Here is a 24,992-nt window from a genome sequence, read left to right on the forward strand (position 1 = left end):
AAACCGCCGTCCCGCCGAGCATAAAACTCGCGTACGATCACAAAGCGAATAATGGAGTAACAAACCGGCGGAGAAAAGAGGGAAAAAATCGATGTCGTCGTTGAATCCTGGCGCTTGTCGAAAAATGCGTTGAAAAAATGTGATGGAAAATGGGATGACGGACAGTCGCACGGTCCAACAGTTTCTTTTACGGCCCTGCGGAAGTAGGAAAAATGGGATTATGCTTTTCAATTTAAAAAAATTTATATATATAGTTTCAAGTCTCTCAAAATAAACCGTGAAAGAAATTTACGTCGCCCCGGAATACACCGCTGCTGCTTTAAGTGCTAAAGTTGTCGGAAATCTTTTTAACGTGCATGCAGTTCTCAAACTATATCGGAAAGATGTTAAACTGATTTGGCATATTTCACGTGTCAATGCGAAAGAGAAAAATATATGTGTCCATCGACGGATGAAACGAATGATGGTGAGTAATTTGCTAGGAAGCAAGTGAATTGACAAATGAAAGTCGACAAATAAGATGACAAATGGAGTGACGTAGAACTATAGTGACATTTGATATAGCATCGTAACGTGTATTGCAGATTTTTCAAATAATTGTCAGTGACATTTGATAGCATCAGAACACGTATCGCAGATTTTTCAAGTATTTTCTTGAAAAAACAGCTAGTTATTTTGAATGTTCAACAACGCAAGAACAAAGATGAGCAAGATACACAAGTAACTCGCGCGACTCGCGTGTGGATCTCTACAGATGAGACAGTCGAAAATTAAATTAAATTAATTACCCACTTGGCATTGGCAAACCTTTCATGCGTTTCTCAAATTTAATTGGACACTCGAGTGTGAACGAGTTAAATGTGACAGAGCTCGCTCCAAAGCGAAACGAAATAGAAGTTCACCGGGTTTACGAGAAACGCGAGAAACTGGATGCAAGAAAAATCCACGTGAAAAATCTGTGACTTGTGTTTTTCTGTTTTTACGACCGTTGTACAGTAACGAATTTTTTGCGGCTATGATCCAATTTTCTCTTTCGCTACGTGTACACGTAGGTGAGCTGTAATCTGTATATCTATCCAACTTGATTTGTTTTTATTATCATATAGAAAACGCGGCTCTCGCGTATGCCCCGGCTATCATATATATTGCCAAATATGGGACTGTAATCTTGACTGTGGTAGAAGTTCCTTTATATATCTTTTTATTATCTTTCATAAAGGACGAAATAATTCACGAATGTGCTATATTTTTTCTGGGCGAACTATTCAATTTCCATGCAAGAATAGAAATAGAATAAAAAGAAGATTCTGTCGTAATTTTTCATGCGATATGTGTCTCCCACGCGCATTCTAAGAAAATAAATAAGCAAGAAGACAAAAATGTTTGTGTAAGTGTTTTCGAAATCGAATTACAGTTTTAAAAGTGAATTTGTAATTCAATGCATGCAGTTATGCAATAAGAAACCAAGCCCCATTTTCGCAATTTTTCTTCTGTATCGCGGACAGAAGATTTTCTAAAAATACATATAACATGGAACATTGTATTTGAAGAGGATTATAGTTCGTGCAGGTGAAGGAGTGACGCGTATTTGAAATAACGCTGGAGCAGAATTTTGTTTCTATTATTTCGCGAAATTTGCTCTGACGGAAAAGTAAGATTTTGGAGTTGATTTCGCATCGCAGAACCGCGTCCAATTGTAAATACTGAACTTTCCAATACGTAGCATATTGCGTAGCATATATGTATATTTTTAGCTTTCATCGTCAATAGCTCGTTGTGCGGTCCACAGATTCGAAATAGTCATATCAATCATATGGCAACGCAACGGTCTACATCCTTACACTCGTATTATAAAAGCAAGTAGACAGAACGCATTTCAAAAGCTATTTGCTTTTACGAGCATCCGGAGAATCACGTCCCACGTGTTTCTTTCGCTATGTACCTCTGATCTTGGTAAACAAGATATATAACCGAGTCATATAACAAATTCCACTTTTTTTCTAGCGCGAATGCAAAAATATTTTCCCCTTCCAATGTCTCCATTAAACGATCATTCGGAGATAACGAGAAGTTTTTAGCGACGCAACTGACGCTCGGAGAATCAAACGGTTTATTTCAATCCTGTCACGCCGTATCTTCATATCTATATTTACGGGAAATCAAATTATTATTAAATTATCTCACGAATATAATTAACGGACGAAGCGATTTTCTTCTTAAAATAACATAGATATTAGAGCCAGACGAACTCGATCTAAATTTATTCTCCTGCAATACGCGGCACTTCAACGTCGTATCTGATGAATAAGATATCGTCGTTTCTCTACTACGTCGTTTGCAGCTTCGATAATGCAGCACATGGCGGATGTCATGTATTCGCAGACGTGGCGAAGGAGTGACGCGTATTTGCAGCAAGCATCCCAGGCTTGCCTATACGGGCACCTGGAAATCCGTATGCCTCGTGTACGCCCGGATTTTTCGGTTCCACCGGAAATAGGCTTCCCTACATCAGGCACGGTAGCCAAGTTTCCAGACAAGTGCGATAAAGCTTTTTCTCTCTCGTGGAGCTTTACGCGCCGGATATTGTGTTTCCGCCTTCGCCTGCAACTCCCGATTTTCTGACTCTCGGAAAGCTCCTTGTGCTCTCCTTTGACAATTTTATTACGAAAGTCTCAAACCACTTTTGCGGAAATGCTCGGTGGAGAGATAGCGTAAAGATGCTCCCACTTGGAGCAAGCTATCTACCTCCAGGGAAATTGCGAGCTAGTAATTAATTTCGCAGGTTGATTCGACACTCAGTGCTCACTGCCTTTCGCGAAATATTTGGCTTGTAACAAATGATAAAATTGAAAAAAAAAAAAATATATATATATATATATATACACGAAAAACGATGCACTTTGATGTAATAACTGTTTCGCAGGACGTAAGCTTGAGAGGAAATTGATAGACGTTTCAAAATTTCCTTTTTTCTAATTAAAAAATTTTTAAGTCAAAATTATTTGACTTTCTCTATGTCTCATATTTAAACTACATTTCATGTCAAAAAGTTGTAAAAATCCCGCGAAGAAGAAGTTCCGACAAAAGTGAATTATCATAATGTTGAAATTCGATGAAAAAACACATCAATCTGCATGCGCTGGAAAGAAAAATAAGACGACGGAGCTGGTTCTAATGCAAATTGGCTTAGAGTTGCGGGCAAAGTTACATCATGATAATCAAAATTAAAATTTTAATTTTGAAGCGAAGGACACTTCAACATTCTTCACCGCCGTAATTATCTCTTTCGATGGGTTACTCCGAACTAACTTTCAAGGTGAGAGCCATAGGCTTCGTCTTAATCGCTGTTTAATCACTACCGAGATAACTTCGAAATTTATCCGAGATGTTCAGCGGTTGAAAATCTACCTCCGTTTAACGTTTAGTTTCGGAGGAACTCGTTGATCCTCGCAATACCGTCAGACGTTGCTGTAGACAATTAAACATTTATTAGGAGGTTGCCGACGTCTCGCAGACAGTGAGAACTTGAATCCGAATATATAATATAGTACGCGCGCCATGTATGGCTTGAGGGAACGTTTCGCCGTTTCACGTTTGTGTGTGAGTGATCGCGCCTGTAACAGTCAGTAACACAGATACGAGGGCAGCTTCAACTTCGTAACTTTGTATCCAACATGACTAATTCTAGATACGGCTTTCGAACTTTGGCTTTTCGTTGGAAAACTTCCCGATCGGGAACTCCCTTCTTCCTTCTTTTGTATCCCGCAATACAAAGGTACAATATCGTGCCGATAATAAATAATACGATAAGCTTAATAATGCTCCAATTCTTTCTCACTGATAATTGAAGCTTGTAATTCGTTCAATCTTACATTACATAATTAAATTCAATTAATCTCTCTTATCGCATTATATACCTACGTATATCGTAAATACAATATTTTTATTGTATTTCTTTAATTATAATAGGAAAAGGATCTGATTGAAAGTATTTCGCTTTAATAGATGTGATCAGGTCATTTGGAAACAGGTCTGATCTTTGATTGTGTAACATTGTCTCGACTATATCAACCACTATCGCTTAAGGATCATCTCAATTTCCGTTGGCTTTCTCTGACAATGAGCTTTAATTTGTCAATCTCACGTTCTCTACATTTAGTTGGTGAGTAAATTTCATGTCTCTTTGCCGGTTAGTTTCAATTTTCATTTGTAGTTCGAATATTTTGCGGATTATGAATATTAGCAGAATGTTTCTGGTTTTTCCTCTTGAAATTTACTCTGTCGTTTTACATTCAATTTTTAAGTATTCAACTTATACTTTTTAAAGTGTTTGAGGTTATTTAATTTATCTATCACCGCTGAAAATCGCTCCAAGTAGAGCCGAAACGTATACTATTCATAGTTTGTGTTAAATTATTAATTGAATACATAACGTAAACTCACGCACAAATAACCGAGTTTGACTTTCATAGCTAACTTTTCCTTTTTATTTGCTAGCTTTAATATCGAGAGTCTTTAGCTAATTAATCATTTATTTAAATGTAGTTTCTCTCATCGTCAGATACAAAACATTCAAATTTTGTGCAATTTCACATCTTAGTTCTAAAGGGTTCGTTTCGCCTGCGATTAAAGAAAAATAACGAGCACTTTCTAGATCGATAGAGAAACGTTTCGCAACGGGTAATCGGTCGCGTTTCGACCCCATGTGCCTTAGCTTTCATCCCGTGCGCGAGTACTCATCCCGAGCTAAATTAGGTTCGTCTGCTCCGTCTGCTCAAACGGCAGAAAAGCAGACGCCTGATAGAGGAGGGTCATACTCAATGTCGACGGTGGTTCCCCGGTGTAGTTCCAGTGCGACGGCATCACCAAGGACTGGCTATATAGCCACGAATCATGCTTGCACGTTTCCCAGGGACAGCAATTTTGTGATGTTGCAGAAATTGCGTTGTCGCGTTTTACCTTGAGTATCGGGTTATCTCAAATTCCTTTGCGCATTTCTCTGAAGTTACCGCGAAGATAAATATACAGAAAGATGTAAGTTAAATACTTAATAGTCAACACAATTCCATTCGTTTCCGTCAAATTCTTTTCTGAATTTGAGTACTCAACGATTTTTTAAATAACTAGGCAGGATTGATATTGCACATTATCGTCAACCTACTGAAAATAATCAAAGGATCTAAAATTGGAAAATTTGCTCTTTTATTTTAAAATATTTAATCTCGCGTGAAATAGACGTTTGTGCCGAGATAAATTTAAAATTATCTTGATCTTTTTTCTTAAAGTTCAAATAGTTGAAAATAGATTGCAGGTGTACATTGCAGCGAAAATCAAGAAGGAACATTCGCGGTATCGGAAAATCCAGGAGCTTGGTCGCAATTGTGCACCATAGATACGCAATTTTCTCGACTACCGATTTCGCTCGACGTGATTAGATCACAGGAGGGAATAAAAAGTCCTACCTTATCTCGCTTGCGGGAAGTTTTTCACGTTCCGAAGGATGAAACGGGATTAAAGTCACGGTGGCCGATATTGACGTACTGTCTCTCGTTTTCTCGTTACACGAAGGAACAAGTGCACGTAACGGATATGCTGAAAATTGCGTTAATAAATTGCTGCTCGGCATTTCGGCGTATATACGGCGTATGCAATATCGTATATGCAATATTAGGTATGTATCGTAGAATGCTCCAGGCATATTCGAGTTTTGGCGTCGCGCAATTTTCGTCTACGTCGCCTACGCGCAGTTATCCATGTTCTTGCATCAAATTTAAAGCGAGAAACGGAGAACGGAGAGAATTTGCAACAGGGGAGGATTGTTGTGATATCGCGCAGTCTTGCGGCCTTCTTAAATTTCGCCCGTTGACGTTGCAGTCGCGCAACTCGCCCCGATACGCTTGACAAATGTCGCGCCCGGCGCGGCGCAATCTTTTTCTGAGTGGTAAAGCTACGAGCTTTGTACCACCTTACAGTGACAAATGGCCCCAATAAGGAAACTGTAAGACGCACTTGTCGGCAACCCCATGCGGCCGCGATGCGGCAAATTGCAATTGCCTGTTTCCGCCCGGCACGGTGGCGCGCGAATGAATTCGCGATGAAAAACGCTGGAAACCACTCGTGTTAATGACTATTCCGGAACGATAAATAGAATGCAATAACGTCTACATCGTTAATCGCGGCACGTGCAAAATCACGACCGCAAACGCTTGCTGTCGCAACTTTTAATGATGTCCCGGCGATGCGACATATTATTCAATATATTTAATTTTCTTTTAATTAACCGCCACGCCGCTGAACTTTTGTTCTTTAATTACTATTTATGCTCCGGGTACAGCCCAATCATTGTGCTCAGTAATTAGCGTTGCGCTGGTATAGAAATTATTACCCTTATTCAAAATGTCACGTCGTGTCTTCATGTAACATTCAAATGCATTTCTTTCAATGTCATGTTAAAGACTGACAAAAAATATAATTCGACAGATAAGATCAAATTACAGATTCATATACGAACGATGTAGAAGAAGTGGAAGAAGATACATAATGTATGAGGCTATCAGGACCGCGTTTGAACGTGTAATTGTGGAACCAACTACCCTAAAACCTAAAATAATCAGCGCGACTGTAACCGAAATCACGGGATCCTTTGTCACGCAATTGCGGCTGCTAGAGCTGTTCCATCCCTCTGTTCTCCTTATATTGCCGATGCAGCGACTACGTCTCTCCATTTCTGCCTCGCCAGCTTTATCATCGCGCCATCCTCACTACGGAGAAACGGGCATCTCTCATCGCATGATCTTTTGATCTGCGATCAAAAGATCACCCACCTTGTTCGGTGCCACTACTCTGTATTCAGGCGAGGTTTAAGTAGCACTCGATGACTCACATGAGCGAAAAAAACGTAGAAAAATATTTGCAAAAATCTATTCGCGTTTGTTTGCACTCACAAGTTCTAAAAAGAGAACGGTTAGTTTTGTCGATTTTAAAAATTGCACGGAGAGCAAGAAAAAAAATACCGACACGGTTTCACACGACGGAATAACGCCATAGCGTATCAAATTTTAACTTTTAACTTTCGATATACTCGCTTATAATATTCGAGCATTTGTCACAACATTGTTACACACGCACGCATATCTGAAAAATTTTAAGTGTCGTTTGTTTACGATTATAGCGTATCTAACAATACGGAATTGCGCTGTTGCTCGCCAACGCGAAAAGGGAGGCGATCAATCATGGCATACAAATCCAATTCCGTCCGCCACTATTATCGATAGCGCAATGGGACGACGAGAATCATGGCGAGAGAACGTCTCGATCAAAGATGGGAATTTATGACAAATCGACGAGCAAGTGAAACTTGATCGGCGCGGTTTAATGCAAATAATTTATTTATATCTTTTTCTGCACGGAGAAATATCTCTTTGATATTTTCTCTAGCTGTATGCGTAAACGTACGGTTTCTTGGAAACGTGTTTCTCAGAAAGAAAATATTTCTTACTTTTCTCAAATTTCGCTTTAGTGGTGAATTATATTTTATCAATCGGTATTTTGTTAATCGACGTATATCTAAAAGTCATTATCAAATTTCGTAAGCGTAGCGAAGTGAAACCATATTTCTTTTTCATGCGGAAATTGCATAGCTTGTGGATTATGAAGGCAAGCCGCATTGACAGCTCATTAGTAAAACTAATTAATCTTAATTACCCAGTATTATAGGTCGTCCTTGAATTACACATTAATCTCAATGCAGCGACTTAAGACACACATGGTTCCTATAGTGATGGGATTAAGTATCTTCGATACAAGTAGGTTCGAATCTATCGTATTATAGTTTCGAACTCTCTAGGATTACTTCGAAAAATAAGAGCAATACACTTCAAGTATACTCGAACCTATAAATGAAATAAGTTCGAACCCTTATGAGTACCTTGAAAGAACAAGAGCATTTGTTCCAAGTAACTCTCGAACCTGGGTCAAATACGTTCGAATCTTTTATGAGTACTTTACTAGAAATTTAATGTGTGAAACACATAATGTGTCTACATATACACGCAGATATCTCTTTATTACAATTTTGCATGATATCTTATATATTATAATAACATTACATATTCGAATACTATCGATTCTTTGCGATAGAAACTACTTATAAGTATAACATTTCAAATCCTGCAGGCACTCATTCTAAAATGAAAACTAATCACGCCGCGATTATTTCGCAAATGCAATGTATGAAATCTTATTTCTTATGAATATTATTCGAATCTAAAAAAATAAAATTTGATAATTGGTGAATTTGTCACGGATTTTTAAATACATGTATACTGAACTTGATTCCATCTAATGGTTATTTACGTTGTTTCACGCGTCGAATTGTACGAATAAAGTAAAGATGCAAAAAATATGTCGACAGCCAACGGCAGAATAACATTTTGACAGCAGATGCAAAATATAACGTTAAAAACGATGAAAGTGCAGTATTTTCACGGAGGAGTGTTTTCAATCTTTCGATCGGAGCGAACGATATTTAAATCCCTTGAGCGACGTTTATTTAGCCGGGAGCGCCGTTAAATTTCACATCAGCCGATAGCCTCCAGTCGCGGATCCGTATCGATGATAATCTCTCTTTCCGAAGGAAACGGAGCACTAGCGATCGAGAAGGTGAAAATACCAGGTGCTATAAATGTTGTAAAAAGATATTTAAATCGAGTATATTCTTTCCCGGCGAGATATTAAAAAAAAACGGTTATCTCTTTCGAAATTGACGTATCTTTACGATTTATATTCCATTGCAAAATGAATTATAACAATGTATGTGATCATGATAATTAATTGTAATGCTCACGTACAATTATTTACGCCGTTATACGTGGAAAGTTTAGCCAAAGTAATCTTCTGCGAAATATGTTCGTTCTTTCTGCGAGCAATCCGAATAATACGCACGGCAAACAAACCTTAAGAGAGTTAGGGGATTTGTAGATTACACAAACAAGTAAATTAAGGACTCGCGTATGCATATTCAACTGTGAATAGGCTAATTTTCGCGACGCATTACGACCGATCAAAATTCGAATGAAATTTTCCAGATTATCTGCCACGCACAGACGACAAATACGCAAACGAGACTACCAGCTGTTTGATTATAATTTTATGGTACGTAGAGCGAGGGGTGAGACAGACAGAGTAAAGGTGTTCAAAAAATCAGAAATACACATCAACCACGATTCTGCTATTTATAATATTTATAATATTTATAAACAACAAAATACTTATAATATACTTTACAAATTTTTGCCTGCAATTTTTTTACACAATTGGTTAGGTAAGAAATCGCGTTTCCAAATTAACAACATTTTAGATATTTTTTAGATATCTTTTAAAAAAATCTTGAAATATCTTTTATGAGATATCTTTTAGATATCTTTAAGACCTCGACGTTTTCTGGGTATTCAATTAAAGCTGCACGTGTCACAAAATTAATTTATTTGCTAAATGTAACAAATTACTTCTCTCTTTCTCGCCTTTTTCTTTTTCAACATTTTATTCATTTTATCCTTTTTCATAGGGAAGAGAGGAGATTTGCATGGGGCTTTATCTGAGACTTTTCATCGCTGGACCGGTCACTTCCCTGTTTCTCCTCTACGTTCGCGTGAGGAAAATCCGTTAGACTTAACGCTCTCAGACGCGCTAAACAATAACATGCCCTGTGTATACTTAGCATTGAAATGCGATTGACACTACCGCACATGATACTCACGTTCTCTGCAAATAAACGATCCGAGTACGTGACAATCTAGCACCAACGTGCGGAAGCAAGTGTGCGTTAGCTCTCAGCTACTCGATAGCACTGTATTACTTCGCGTGGGTGCTCAGATAATGATGCCGTCGCTACAACCGTTAGTTAACGTTAGGCTTGGCTTAATGGTACCATGGTATTACGGCTTAGCACGAGGATTAATTAATCAGCCGCATCATATTAATTGCATTTGCAGGCTAATCGTCACGATAGAATTCACGAGCGCGGTATAATATTTATTTGGTTGCATGCGATGCAAACTTTCGGGTAGAATGTCGCTAGCGCGATAATTAAATGCACCCCGATACCACGCGAAGGAAATTTCGCGCATGAAAGCTTTTAATTTCGAATATATATGTGTATGTATATATACAGGGTGTTCGATATAAAAGTAACCACCCGAATAGGGAAGGTAGATTGGGTCAAACTGAAAAGAAAAGTCTCGTACCATTTTGCAAAATTCGCAATAGTTAACGAGTTATTAAATAAAACGTCTGAGCGTATGAGCGCACAAGGAGCGATAGAGGCGGGCCTCGGCGGCTGGCTGGGCTGGCACGGTGCCCGGCGCGCGGCGAGCGGTGGGGGTCGAGAGACGAGCGGCGAGCGGGGCGCGCGCGCGCGGCGGCGAACGTCGAGCGACAGATGTTATACACTGCGGCGAAAAAGTATTAGAGCCAGCCCATACTAAACTTACGATAATTCCTTCGCGTAAACGGGATTTTCCTTCGCGTAAACGGGATTTTGTAGTAACTTACAATAATTTACTCCGCGTAAACGAGTGAATTATCGTAAGCTACTACAGAAGTAACGCGCTCGCGTAAACGTAGTAACAGGTAGCACACGTATTGCATAGGCATTGCCGTAGCGTCTTACGCCTTAGATAATATTAATTAGTTTAGCTTGAATTATGTGTAATAGAAACATTTAATTTTAGTAAATTTAATTATTTTGCATGTCAAAGTTTACGAGGTTTACCAAGCTTTACTTTAACTTTTGTTTATGTTAGAATAACTTTAATGGTGCGTGTCCACCTGCGAGTAAAACTCTCGAGAGTAGCTCTCGAGATTGATTCTCGCAAATGGACATATTCCTGGAGAGTACCTAACGGAGAATGAATCGCAGCTCTCGGCGAGCGAACTTTTCAAGACCTACTCGCAAATCGACACGACGTTATTTTACTCTCGGAGATCAGCTCGCCAAGCTCGAACGCTGTTCGTATTTTGAGAGCTACATGTTGAGAGTAAAAACCGAGATGGCAAAAGTTTGTTCCTTTGATGACACAAAGGAACTTATTGAATAATGCGGAAATCATGAACTATTGTAGAATACTACTGTGACAGAAATAAAAAAATTTTAAAATTTTTATGTTCTGCGAATAAAGTGCGAAAAAAATTCATAATTTAAAGAATTAGATAAGAATATTTTTAATACATTTTCTAATTACTTGGTCAATAATTAGTTACACTTTAGTTTTACATACTTTGCACGTTTTAGTTACAGTGCTGAAATTAAATACATTTTTACATCGCGAATTAAGTACATTTAAAAAAAATGTAAGACATTTAAGAATATATTAAAAATATTGTTACCTAATTCTTTAAATTATGAATTTTTTTTCGCACTTTATTCGCAGAACATAAAAATTTTAAAATTTTTTATTTCTGTCACAGTAGTATTCTACAATAGTTCATGATTTCCGCATTATTCAATAAGTTCCTTTGTGTCATCAAAGGAACAAACTTTTGCCATCTCGGTTTTTACTCTCAACATGTAGCTCTCAAAATACGAACAGCGTTCGAGCTTGGCGAGCTGATCTCCGAGAGTAAAATAACGTCGTGTCGATTTGCGAATAGGTCTTGAAAAGTTCGCTCGCCGAGAGCTGCGATTCATTCTCCGTTAGGTACTCTCCAGGAATATGTCCATTTTGCGAGAATCAATCTCGAGAGCTACTCTCGAGAGTTTTACTCGCAGGTGGACACGCACCATTAAAGTTATTCTAACATAAACAAAAGTTAAAGTAAAGCTTGGTAAACCTCGTAAACTTTGACATGCAAAATAATTAATTTACTAAAATTAAATGTTTCTATTACACATAATTCAAGCTAAACTAATTAATATTATCTAAGGCGTAAGACGCTACGGCAATGCCTATGCAATACGTGTGCTACCTGTTACTACGTTTACGCGAGCGCGTTACTTCTGTAGTAGCTTACGATAATTCACTCGTTTACGCGGAGTAAATTATTGTAAGTTACTACAAAATCCCGTTTACGCGAAGGAAAATCCCGTTTACGCGAAGGAATTATCGTAAGTTTAGTATGGGCTGGCTCTAATACTTTTTCGCCGCAGTGTATAACATCTGTCGCTCGACGTTCGCCGCGCCGCGCCGCGCCCCGCTCGCCGCTCGTCTCTCGACCCCCACCGCTCGCCGTGCGCCGGGCACCGTGCCAGCCCAGCCAGCCGCCGAGGCCCGCCTCTATCGCTCCTTGTGCGCTCATACGCTCAGACGTTTTATTTAATAACTCGTTAACTATTGCGAATTTTGCAAAATGGTACGAGACTTTTCTTTTCAGTTTGACCCAATCTACCTTCCCTATTCGGGTGGTTACTTTTATATCGAACACCCTGTATATATATATATATATATATATATATATATCTTGCAATTCCTACGCGGCGCATTCAAATTGATAGATTACCACGTCGCGCGATACACGCCGACACTCTGTTCCCGCAAAGCGGAGGAGTTTGCGCGAGATTAGTCGAGGAGATCTCGTGCAAATGTATGCGTGCACGTTTGTGGGCATACATGCGCTCGCGTAATTTGTAGCGGGAAGGGGGTCTGCGGGGGGGGCGAGGATGTAACTGGTGGCGTCAAAAGGGTGAAAGTTGGGGGTCAAAAGATATAGGGCGAGGGGCCAGAACTGCTCCGTCGGTGCGAAGATATTGGATACGAACCAACCGTTGCGCGTGTCAGTGACGACCGATTTTAATTTATAACCTTAGCGAGTACAAGTGTGAAACGGTCTTGAAGCACATTTATGCTTTTCTAATTGGTGTAAACACCATCTTATACATCCAAAAACAGTAAAAGACGGATCTGTACCGTCCACACACAACTCGAGCGCGTAGAGCGGCGGACTTCACCGCCGCCGTCTATACAGCATTGTCTAAGTTGACCAAATCCCGCATGTTGTCGTACGCGATCAACCATAGACATATACGAGAGACGCATTCGGTGCCTCTGCATGAGTTGTTCGATCGGATGGGCCCTGACTCGATTCATTAAACAGTCAATACACTAATTAGACCATGAAAACTACAGATCACAAAATCAGCTCGGAGGACCGAGGTATTGGTGGTAGTAAAATGTTAAAATTTACAAAGATGTGCGTAGTGATCGTGCAGGTGCATTATCTCCTGGTATTTAATTTGAGAATAACGTGATGAGAAAAATTGTGTATATCCTGGAAAAATATAACCCGTAGTTCGGCAGTGTGATATCGTCATGACCAGGGTAGATTGCGATATATCAACCAGATATGAGGGACATAGGAGCGAATAGAAATTAATTCTCATCTGCCATCATCAGAATTGTTCTCTTAAGTAGGTCCCTATTGTTTTTAAAATGTGCATTTACTCAAGAGACTGGCGCTAATCCACGTATATAGCGCAGAAACTAATAATACGCGGGAAGTGCGTGTTATGCGGGTAGATTTTTACGAGTGCACAGAGTCACGTGCATACAACGCATGTAGGTACAAGATCAAAATATACAAGGCTAATTCGATGCGCAGAATGTGTAAAAGTTTTTAATCCTCGCCTGGCATAAAGTGTATCTATGAACTAGGGTCACTTAATAAATCAATTTATATTGCGGGTTAGACTAGAACAAGCATGCGGGAGTATACGGGGCAAACCATTAACCAGTCGGACGTATAAGTCGGAAGCGCGGATGAACAAGTTTTTTTAATGTCGACGAAAAATTCAGCAATGTCCAACACGCGCTATTAGCTGCGAATGTCGCTACCTTGTAACTTTAAAAGTCCAACGGAAGAAAAAGAAAGAAATACGATTATGCTTAACATTTCTTGTGGAAGATAACTGGATTTATAAACAGGGTCTTTTTAAACGCTCCTCTATTTCGCGTCGCCACTAATAAAATAATTGTCCTGAATCTAGAGTATAAGATGAGGGTCGTGCACGTACATTAGAATCAAATTTCATGTTTTTTTTATATATTAATCCCATCGCTGTTTACATGTCTGACCATAGGTCTTCGTTTCCGCGGGAAGTAGTCCCATTTGGGAAATAAAGACGGATAAGGACGGCGAGGTGAACGACGAGTTTGTCATCGTTGACAACGCTAGAAATGTATATGCTATAATCTTTTGAATAATAGACGTACTAGAAAAACTTGTGTCAAAAACTCATTCCGTAATCGGTCGAGTACCGACCATAATTACTGTATGTTACTAGTCTGAAAGTTGCGTTGACTTCGTATTCCGTAACTACGCGAGTGTGAATCCACCAAGGGCGTACTATCTGATAGACTGCATATAAGTCCACTGTGTGTTGAGACACACACCACTGTAACTAATAGTCCATATAAATCAAAAGAAAATTGTGAATCGGGAACATACTACTGTGTTTATTTGTAACAAATGACGCAAGTCTCGAATGTATATGCTATATATTTATGATTAACTAACTTAGATCGCACATCTACAGTAGTAGGCCTCGGAACAAAAATAAAAAAGATGTATTTACGCAAAATTCGACAACCGGGCGATAGAGGTGTGAATATGAAAATAGACAGAATTGTCGGGACCGTATGGAATAGGAGAAAAAAATAGAGATCAGTTTGGATTAACGGGGTTCATGGGTGGCGCGCAGTGCGCTGGAGCGTACTGGCGATTGCGTGAGTAGTTCGCTAATACAAGTGACAGCATGCGACCACTATACTGGTTTTAATCTTTCAAATGGACAGGGACAGAACAGAACTTTGGCGCGCTAACGAAGTGGGTTCTCACACAAAGTAGCAACAGTCACAAAGGGAGACCAATTGAGCGGTAAACGGAACACTCTCAAATGTACATGTTGCCTGCAACGAATAAGCGGACAGGTACCGACCCCAATTATTAGCGTGAGTGAGTAAACGTTAATTCACCGCCTGCCGACATGAATGAATGCATTCTACGCGCACAGATGAATAGCTCATCATTTCTTCGCAAATATGCTGTGTGCCACAAATTAAGCTAAATACTGCATATCGTGGAGTGATTATAATTCATGCCAAAGATCAGTAGACTGCCAGGCGTTTCACTACATCAGTGTTGTGGCGGCGATGGGACCCCTCCTGACCATTGAAGCGCGCGAGGTCAAGGCGATATCTAATAACACATAGATAGGTAATTCTCTTCCCGAAATAAACAATGCAACAAGTCACGTCTATTTTGAAGCAGCGGGAAGAAGATTGCAAACTCACGACCCTGGTCTAAGAAGTAACATGCAGGACTGAGTTCCCCAGTGTAATTTAGGGTAGCCTCCGCCTATTCCGCCAGTGGAAAAACAGCTTACACAGCGTGCCGCGGCGGAATATATTACTTACCGCGTCATGTATATAGTACGAAGGTCCGCAATTTTCGTGTATCTGAAATATTGATCTATCCGCTTTAACGCACGTGTGATTTTTTACAAATATTGACGTTGCCTTACATCTGTGTGCATGGTCGAGCGATAAAAAATGATTATATATGATTGTGAGAGCTTAAAAATAAGATCGTTTTATTAAATAACCCTTACCTGTCCTGAGGAATATGTTTTCCCATTTTCAGTTACCTACTGCTGTCCCCCGCGGATTTTAATTAACCCATGTTAACTGATTATGCTTCGTGTCAATACGAGTCTTATATCCAATTGCATGCGGCTCTCGTCGAATTTGTGATCAGCGAAGCGGTTTCTTCGTTATTAAATGCAACAAAGCAGTCTTATCTTTTATCCAATTTTCGTCGAATCTAAGCCTGTCTCATACACTAACAAAGCGAGTCCCTATTACTCGATATTGACTGAATTCCAGCGAGCAAACTTGTTAGGTGCACGAATAACTCAACTTGGCAGTAAGTCTAGTAAATGTGGCTTTGTGTGTGCAAGCCCAATTATATTCTTTCTATAAGCTGGTGAAGTAGTAGAAAGGGTATGGGCAACTGCTTCTTCCGCATTTTTCTTCCCGTTATTTCCCGGCGTTACAAATGCGCTTATATATGTAAAGATTATCCAACAGAGAACGAATAGACCCTCGAATAAGCCGGGGATACGTAAGCTAATCGTAACGGACGTAGCGCCACATACATGAATCTTTCGTGGCTCGAGATTTATTATTCATTATTGAATAATAAATCTTGATTTATTATTCATTATTGAAAGATTCTGCAATCATTAACTGTTGTATAAATTATGTACATTGTATAAATCGTACGAGTTTTTTTTTTACACACACGATACAGCGATAGCGTTGAGTAACAGCAAAAACTATCGCGGTTATCGGTCTTTATTTAATTGTTATCTCACACCTTCGTAATACGCTTTTCGTGTACCATCCCGGCACGGTGTAAAATTTTTAAACGACGCTTTTGCAAAATCGGCTTTTCGCACACCAGAGGTAAAACGATCCGAGAAATTCGAGAAAATCCTCCGTCACTGTCCCGGCCAAGATGAAGAGGGTGCACTGATAAAACTCGAGCCACGGAAAAACCTTTGATCTGCGTGTGAACTCGAACACTCGCGGGGGAGCATACTCAAGCCGAAACTGATGTAACTATTATTAGATTGCTCTAATTACAGATTGGATTTAAATAACTGCCGTATACCATCATAGCCAGAATTACGAAACATAATATTTTGATCGCATTTGCATATTTTCTCGAAATTGTCGGCACGTCGATAGAGTAAATACGTATATCTTTCTCGGTTATACACGATGTAGATATTTCAGTCGCGGCTGCCGCAATTCGCACGTATCTTGCTTTACTCGTGGCCCAATCACACTTAACAGTTATCAAGCATTCATGACATGCGGGTCACTGGAGAGGAATATCGACGAATTATCTAATTCCCGGAAACTGCTTTGGGTTATTGCAGGCTGAAATTAATTAGCTGACGGTCCGCCTCGTTAATTAGATATTAAAGCTCGGAGGGAGTCACCAGTCAAATTTACAAATTGCCGAAGTTAAATTTATCCACTTTGTAGTTTATGAAATAAATTGATGAACGAGAATAAAATCATATCTCGAAATAATTCGGTCCATGGTAAAAATATCCCATCACGAGAAATTCACGAGTGTCGCAATTTTGTGAACTAAATGAATGCAAAATTCACGAGGATCGTGTTTAAATTTAGATGCCGAAGGATATAAATTGTTTAAATAAAGATACTGAAGAATAACCGTCTGATTAAATGAGAAACATGGGACGTTGCCTTGGGTCTCAACGCATATATCTACATTCGAGTGGCCGCTTTATGAATATTCAGAACCAAGCTGCCATGGAATATTAATATCGCGAACGAAATGAAACTGCCGTTTTCCGCGCGTGCTCGGCGGATTGTTCGTTAATTTTCTGATTAAATGCCTGAGCAATTTGGACGTTCTCAAAGATTAATAGAGACTTCGATGTGCTACTCGATAAGCTGGAGCTGGGCCAATTTGTTGCCGATTGAATTGCGCTCGATAGCAGGTCGGCTTGTTTACCGATCACGAGTGGATAAGGTACGGCGCCGATATACGGATAGCCATTCAGAGGATACTGTATAGGATGTCCCCTATATAGGGTGTGTGCATGCTGCATTTTAAAGCTATTGTCATCGGAAATACACAAAGCCTTTTCTTGATAACACTAACGAACGATGTCGCTTCTAAAGGCTCTCTTTTCGCTAGATCGATCGCGATTTCGTTAGCCTTATCCTTTTTTTTCTCTCCGGCATGAGGCTAACAAAATTTATTCGACGCCTTGGGCCAACAGATTATAGCATAATGCGATTTCGATAGAGTATACCGGTAGAGACGCGACAGATAATCGTACTAGCGCTTAAAGATTCTTCGGCATAAAGGGGATGGATCGAAAGTAATTTAAGGATAAGAGAATGGCGAACGGAAGAGCCGGCGCGAAGGAAAATAAGCAATTTCGTACCGCGTCGTATTTACTTCTTTTTGTTGCCCATCACTATAAATCGGTTTGCTGAGACAGCTTCAAGCAACTATCTTGAAAACGTCTTTCCTGGGGATACATTTGTTCTCCCATCTCTAGCTCTTTCTCTTCATAGAAACCGTCAGCCGGCCGACTAAATTAACGGAAAAAGCACTCACCTCTTCTCCTTGCGTTGCTGCTTCTTCTTCTTGAAGGCTTTCTTCACTCTTAGAAGCAGAAAAGCGGCGCGATCGATGGTCAGGCCTGGTGAAGCCTTGTCGCCGCTCGACATTTTGCGTCCCAATGCTCCCAACACCTGCGAACATAATCGAAATATAATTACATAATTAACGTTCTAATGTCGCAATTTAGCTAATTTGTAGATATTTTTTTTTTTTTTTTTTTTAATGGATCGTTAATTCTATAAACTGTTTTGAATGGAATTTATGTAATTGAATGTAGAAGAGAGAATTTAGATAAACGAAGAGTCCTATCGCGAGGTCAGAGATGCCAATCTCTTTGATTGCGTTTACCATCGGATGCAATACCGATCGCGACGCATGTGCATGGGCGTTGCTTATAGGTAAACTTGGGGATCGATTAATTAATTGGTCCTGTATCTCGATCACTGGGCATTTCCCAGTAGCAGTTATTTGGTGCTGTTACGGGCTACCGGCGGCTTCCGCCACTATTACTTCAGTAATCCATCTATTTGCTTGCGTTAATACGCGCTTCACCGCACATGCCTAATTCAATTAGGGAACAACGTACCAGATTCTTCGAGTTCCACCGAGTTTAAGCTAAATTGTAATTGCAATTTATGCCTAAGTAATGATATATAAACGCAACATCGATGATTTAAATTAATGCGATATATGTAATACACAGTGAAGTTATCGCCGTTGTAATATTACCGAGAAGCCGATTTGCCAAATATTTGAGTAATGCAAATCGCTATAAATTATTAATTTTGCGCAGACTGGCGCGAGCATTGTACGACTCGCTCGTGTAAATGAATTTTAATGAGCGGAAGAGCGTCGCGCACACAGCTTATTACCACGACTAACATAATTTACACATCCTTAGTATTAAGCTAGGCAAATTTTTCGCAATAAGGTCGGAGCCATTAATAAGCTCGTTCTAGCGTCGAGAGGATTAAATTCCATTATGGAATCCGTCGCTATTTATCGATCTCTCGCCGGAGAGATCAAAGTGGATTGGTTAGGTAACATGTAACAAGCTCCGACGCTCAAAGCGCGCGAGATGCCTTTATATTAAAACACAAAACCAGACTAAAATTAGCCGGAATTTGCATTTAGTTGGAAATTATAAAACGTTGGCTGTACACTATTGATTGCCTGTAAAATTGATATTAACATACCGCGTTAACGTCACGTGTTTTGCCTCGCGCGTGACATTATAACTTTCACGTCGACAAGTCAGGAGGCCACGGCGACGCGCGATGCAGTTAATTAAAATAAATAATTTAATTTCTCGCAGCTGTAAAAAAAAAAGTAGTTTCTAATCCCGTGCGCTGCCGAGAACGCATTAGAAGTACAAACGGATTGTTTATCCGACAATCAATGAGCAATATTATTTGTGCTGATTGCTGACACACGAGAAGAGGCGCTCTCCTTTCACATATTTTTACCGTACGATCGCACAAACAGATGTTTTCTTCGAAAATATATTGGTCAGAAGTGCTCAAGCCGCCACCACTTTAAGTCCCATTTACCCCTCGAAGAATATTCTAATATTAGCTTTCGGTTTTGCGCGAGGTTTTCCGGTATTGACATAACGTCTCGCGATTAATTCAGCGACGATTAATATTCAACATGCACCTCATTGCCCAATCACCGTAAATTGCTTCAACCGCTCTCCCTTAACGCGCCAACGTTCGTGCGCGTTGATTTTAGAGCAACGAGTTTGGAGAGAATGGGTCGAAATAAATCGGCTTGTATATCCGATAGCATTGACAAGAAGATATAAGCGCGCAGACAATGATTGATGCTGCGACTTCTAACCCCTCGGCTTTTTTTTGGGGGAATCGAGGTCAGGACGCCACACGTTCCTCCGTATGTCCCCGATATAATTGTAGCGGTACAGTTTATTATTATTTGCGTTTCATGTATATCGATTCCACGATTATATTATACGAAGGGTAAACATTGTAGAACGTCGATAGATTTCAATCTCGCCACGTGCGACGATTTAAATCATCGACACTATATGTCGATGATTTAAATGCAGATTGCAAGCCGAAGCGGCGTTTTGTGCAAATTATTTTTATTGCATAAAACTGTTATTGCACTTTGACACTTCGAACATATGTAGAATTAAATATACGCGAAGACGGTTTTTATACATATTTTTCGTACACGCTGCCGCGTATTTAATGAAGGAAGGGTCGTTGCGCAAATTTGCGACGGTCGCTATTTATATATAGACACGATGAGTTGAACGAGCTTTATTTTTTTTTCTAGTCTAACAATGCGTCAATCTCTATTTGCAGTATTTGCCGATGATTCACCATGGCATTGCATGACTGTGCAGGGTGTTCTATTTCGATCGGGAGAATGCGTCACGCAAAATTTCGCTATTTAAAATGGCCGATGTACCATCGGGCGACTTCGCGATTCGTTTGTTCCAAATGGAGAGAACACACACCTTTGTTCGTTTATTGCCCTCGCCAACCAGAATCTTTTAAGAGTCTCATCGATCCACCGAGAATTATGCACGCTTTTGAATGCCGCTTATTGTTCGCATCGACTATCGGCGTTGACAATAGCGGAAGCGTAACAACCGCACCTAAAGCGGAGTGTAGGAATAGAAATATATTTGAGAGGCGAAATCCGCTTTCCCGGCGTGCAATCCGTTTCTCCAAACGTGAACTACAAAACAAATAAAAAGAAAGACTTAATTTAGGACTCTCAATAATGGAACCAATATAATTACTGGTCACGAAATAAATCTTATTACTAATCCCCAAACTTACGCGAACTAGAAAACAAATGAAAAGAAAGACTTAATTTAGGACTCTCAATAATGGAACTAACAACTACTGATTACGAAATAAATCTTATTATTTACTAATCACGAAAAGTTTCCATTCGGCCTTCTAATTTCATCAAACTTGCACAAATAACAAGAATTGTTGGTAATAAAGAAAAGTTAGGCGATAAATGGAGGTCTCAGTTTGATACAATTATATGTGTGACAGCCATTTAGGTAAGTTTTCATTGAACATTTTCCCCTGTCTATCATTAATTACATTATCTCTTTGTCCGTTATATTTCTCGATCGACATAATAAAACACGACTGAAATAACTCCTACCTCGCACCGATCATAGCGTCATATTACGTAATTTAGCCTGTAACACGGAAAAATTGCAATTATCTTAAAAGAACCGACAGTCTTCTATTTATGTATAGACTTTAAAAGTTTACTTTCATAACGTCGTGCTTCGTTAGTACGGAAGAGGCATTACAACGTCGAGGGCGCAAATATAGGGTATCGCGACATATCTCGAAACGAAGCCAATCAGTATTCAATCTCAGGAACAATCTTGACCTTGCGATCAGGTAGCGACTTCCGGCACGCCTGGCTTCGCGACGTCACTCATTTTCAGCTGAGACGAGATCCGCTCGGCGAGGCTCGAAAGGCAGAGAATATTGTTTGGTGTCGGATTCACGGTGCCAAACAATTATTTACGTCGAAAATATTACCCCCTGTTTGTTCGCCGCTGCTGTTGATGTCAGCGTGATCGAGCAGCCTTGGAAAATGTGATATCACTTACTCCCGATCGATATTTCTGTACAACAACGGTGCAAGAGAATGAAAAGAAAACGTGACATTTTGTACGAGACACTAATAAGATAATTATGTTCTCAGATAAATAAATAATATTATAACAAGTGTCATCACACCCGGAACATGCTGGTTGCGAATTTGAATCCAGGAATAATCTTGGATAATGATTATTAACCGCTGGCAATACCCAAGAATGTAGGATATCCCTCTATTTCTATGTATTAGAACCGATAGGGAGAGAAAAGAGAAAGAGACAGGAGACAGATAGAGAGAGAGCGGGGAGGAGAGAGAGAAGATGAGATGAGGGACAGAATACGATTGTTACTAAACTGTTTTAAACTTCACCTCATCGCTGTGAAGAAACTTTCTCGCAATTTGCCACAGTTTCAATGAAGTTTCAATCACGAGGGGCGTAATTTCACCGTGGTTTTGAATGCCTCTTAATGACGGAACACGATGTTTATCGACTCGACATTCGCGGAACTCGCGTTAAATTCAAGACAGAAATTGCGAATTAATTTGAGAGAAGTTTTTATAAGAGCGAGCGCGCGCGCACATTTGCGAAACATGTACATTATTATTTGTTCCCTTCGCAATAATCGCAATTAGCTTGTTTTGTTATGTGAGACGTGTTCACTTTTGCGCATATCTACATTTGCGAGCGCATTATTATATTTAATGACGATGTGAAAGTCGCTTTGTCATTAAATGACGCATATCACGCACCTTTTACGATACTCCGTAAGACACTCCGCCATTGTATCAACCGTGTGGGAATACGTTTCTTTCACACAGACATAAAATATTATGAGTGCAGTTTTGCCACAAAGTTGCATTTAAAATTAGATGTATACGTACATATATCTTTTATTTGCTCTGACAACGTTCTTCCACGGAGGAAAATACGCGTTTCCCTTTTCTCCCTTCTTTCATCCCCATCTCCCGTAAATTCCAGCAACGCGGAGGATCTCGCGTTTCTGTGCACTGTTTTATGAGCGCGTTAAAAGCAGCGAGAAAAATTGTTGCGAAATGCGCGCTCGTCAGTCGTGCGTCCGTCGGTCGTGAAAACTCTTGTGCCAACGGCACCTCGGTATGAAAATGCAATTTCTGTACCTCCTGGAAGGCGGAAGGAACCCAACGGAATGCGCGTAGGGCTCCGGATAATGACAGAGCCACGTGGCACAATTTCATGAAAATGCATGCCACGCGCAGCGCGGATACCGCGCGTGCAATGCCATCGTGATGTGCGGTCAAGAGTGCGATCGGGGATTGTATCCCACAGTGGAGCCCGACTGCAATCGAAATGGGGCAAGAATGTTGAAGTCGTTCGATGAATTCAACGCGGCTGTTAAACGTTTTAATTAATTTCGTCTAAGTATAAACTTCATAAAACACGATAACTTGAATATAAAAAATGATTCGACGCGATCTTACATAAACCGCACTGCTTAGACGCTGTTATTAATATTATGATTTTATATCAAGTTCTATCTTGTTTAATTATTGTCAATTTCAAATACGTAATCTTAATTAATTTCTCATATCGATGTCAGTTACATTTTATGATGACATTACATGAATGTCGAGAGATGAGAACTTAAAGGGAAATATATGCTCCCTCCAAGATGAGAATCTTCTTCTTTACCAAGAAGAGAAAGATTTAATTTGCTGCCTACTGTTTGTTGAAAAGAAAATCAGTTTTGCCGATTTAATTACCGTCCTGAAATCCGACATCTGAGATATTATCGATAACACACGAGACGGTTTCTGAGGGCTTTTGTCAACATTCATCAGGATGACGTCTACCGGATTCGGTTGCCGAGTCAGAAGGTGTGGATTAAGGGTGAGTGACTGGTGCAAACAGAGCCTGATTTACAGGGATTTACTTGGCTTTTGCGTTGGCGAAAGGTCCCCATGGATTCTGCGTTGTGGCCATTTGACACGTAAACAACTACCTATAATGAAGCAACGCGGAGAATTTTAAAGAATCTTGGAGTTGTATATACATGATCGTTCAAATTATTGTCAGACGCACCGTGATAAACGTCCGGAGAAAATTTTCGTTCAACCTTTAACTGTGAACATTACACACTGAAGTTCTGGAGACTTTTACATTTACAATTAGATATAAAAAGAGAGAGAAATAGAAATAATTTTTTATTCTCCATGCATACTTTCTCCATATGCTGCATTTTTTCGTGTCTTTCAGCACTTGAATACAGAATTAAGCTTCATTTGTTTGTTTGTTTGTTTTTTAGAGAAAAAGAAACACGATTGGGCAAAATTATAAAACAAGCTGCAGAAATCTCAAAGACCTTATATTCACTGTAGAGAAGTAACGCAAATGAGGTTTTTATCGTTTTGCCGACGCACGTTTGAACCGATTGTAATTGTGCGTAATGCAGTCGTTGAGTGTTGTTTGTCACATGTCCGAAAACTATTCTAGAGATGCAGCGAAGCACCCAACGACGCATTTGGTTAGCAGGGTTAGCTCGTCGAACATTGCGAACCGCGGAAACTATTCAGGGCAACTGTTTCAACAACCGCTGCAAGGAGCTTGGGTAGAAATTAATGGAATCCTTGGCAGGATGTAACATGGGCGCGGACATTCAGCTGTGTCATATATCGGGTGATGTAAAGGTGGAGAAGCATTCCTCCGAAACTGTAAACTTTGATTGCCAGCACTCACGCTGAAGAAATTATCAGATATGCTTCGTCAAATTCGTGCAGGGTACCTTTTCTTTACTATACGTTTACGCGAGCGTTACTTCTGTAGTAACTTACGATAATTCCTTCGCGTAAACGGGATTTTGTAGTAACTTACGATAATTCACTCCGCGTAAACGAGTGAATTATCGTAAGTTACTACAGAAGTAACGCTCGCGTAAACGTAGTGCTTGAAGAATATAATAATTTATCCATGAATAATTTTTCTACGTTGAAAAAACATTACTGTTTTCTGATTTATATTAAAGTGGAGATAACCGTTGTTGATTATTTATAGTTAGCAACGCATTATTTTAATCATATGCTTGCTCAGAGCACCAGTCATCCTTCTCAAAAACAATATTAGTTTTCGTATTTTATCAGACGACTATATTTCGATCAAATGCATTAATATTTTATACTAACTAATGAATGCAGTATGTATCTGCATTATGTAACTGTTCCGTTGAAGGAAAAATGTATAACGTACGTTT

The 24,992-nt window shown here is 39.7% G+C and overlaps 1 protein-coding gene across 3 annotated transcripts in view; it reads right to left on the reverse strand.

The window, feature by feature from the left end:
* The window catches only part of Wake (wide awake), an 83,522-nt gene that overhangs the window by 54,157 nt on the left and 4,373 nt on the right, over positions 1 to 24,992 (reverse strand). For all 3 annotated transcript variants that reach the window (XM_071780380.1, XM_071780381.1, XM_071780379.1), the window contains exon 2: positions 18,160 to 18,296. In XM_071780380.1, the coding sequence (XP_071636481.1) occupies positions 18,160 to 18,296 (137 nt within the window). The remainder of the gene's footprint in view (positions 1 to 18,159; positions 18,297 to 24,992) is intronic.

Source organism: Temnothorax longispinosus, chromosome 6 (assembly GCF_030848805.1).
Source record: "Temnothorax longispinosus isolate EJ_2023e chromosome 6, Tlon_JGU_v1, whole genome shotgun sequence".
In the NCBI taxonomy this organism is placed as follows: Eukaryota; Metazoa; Arthropoda; class Insecta; order Hymenoptera; family Formicidae; genus Temnothorax; species Temnothorax longispinosus.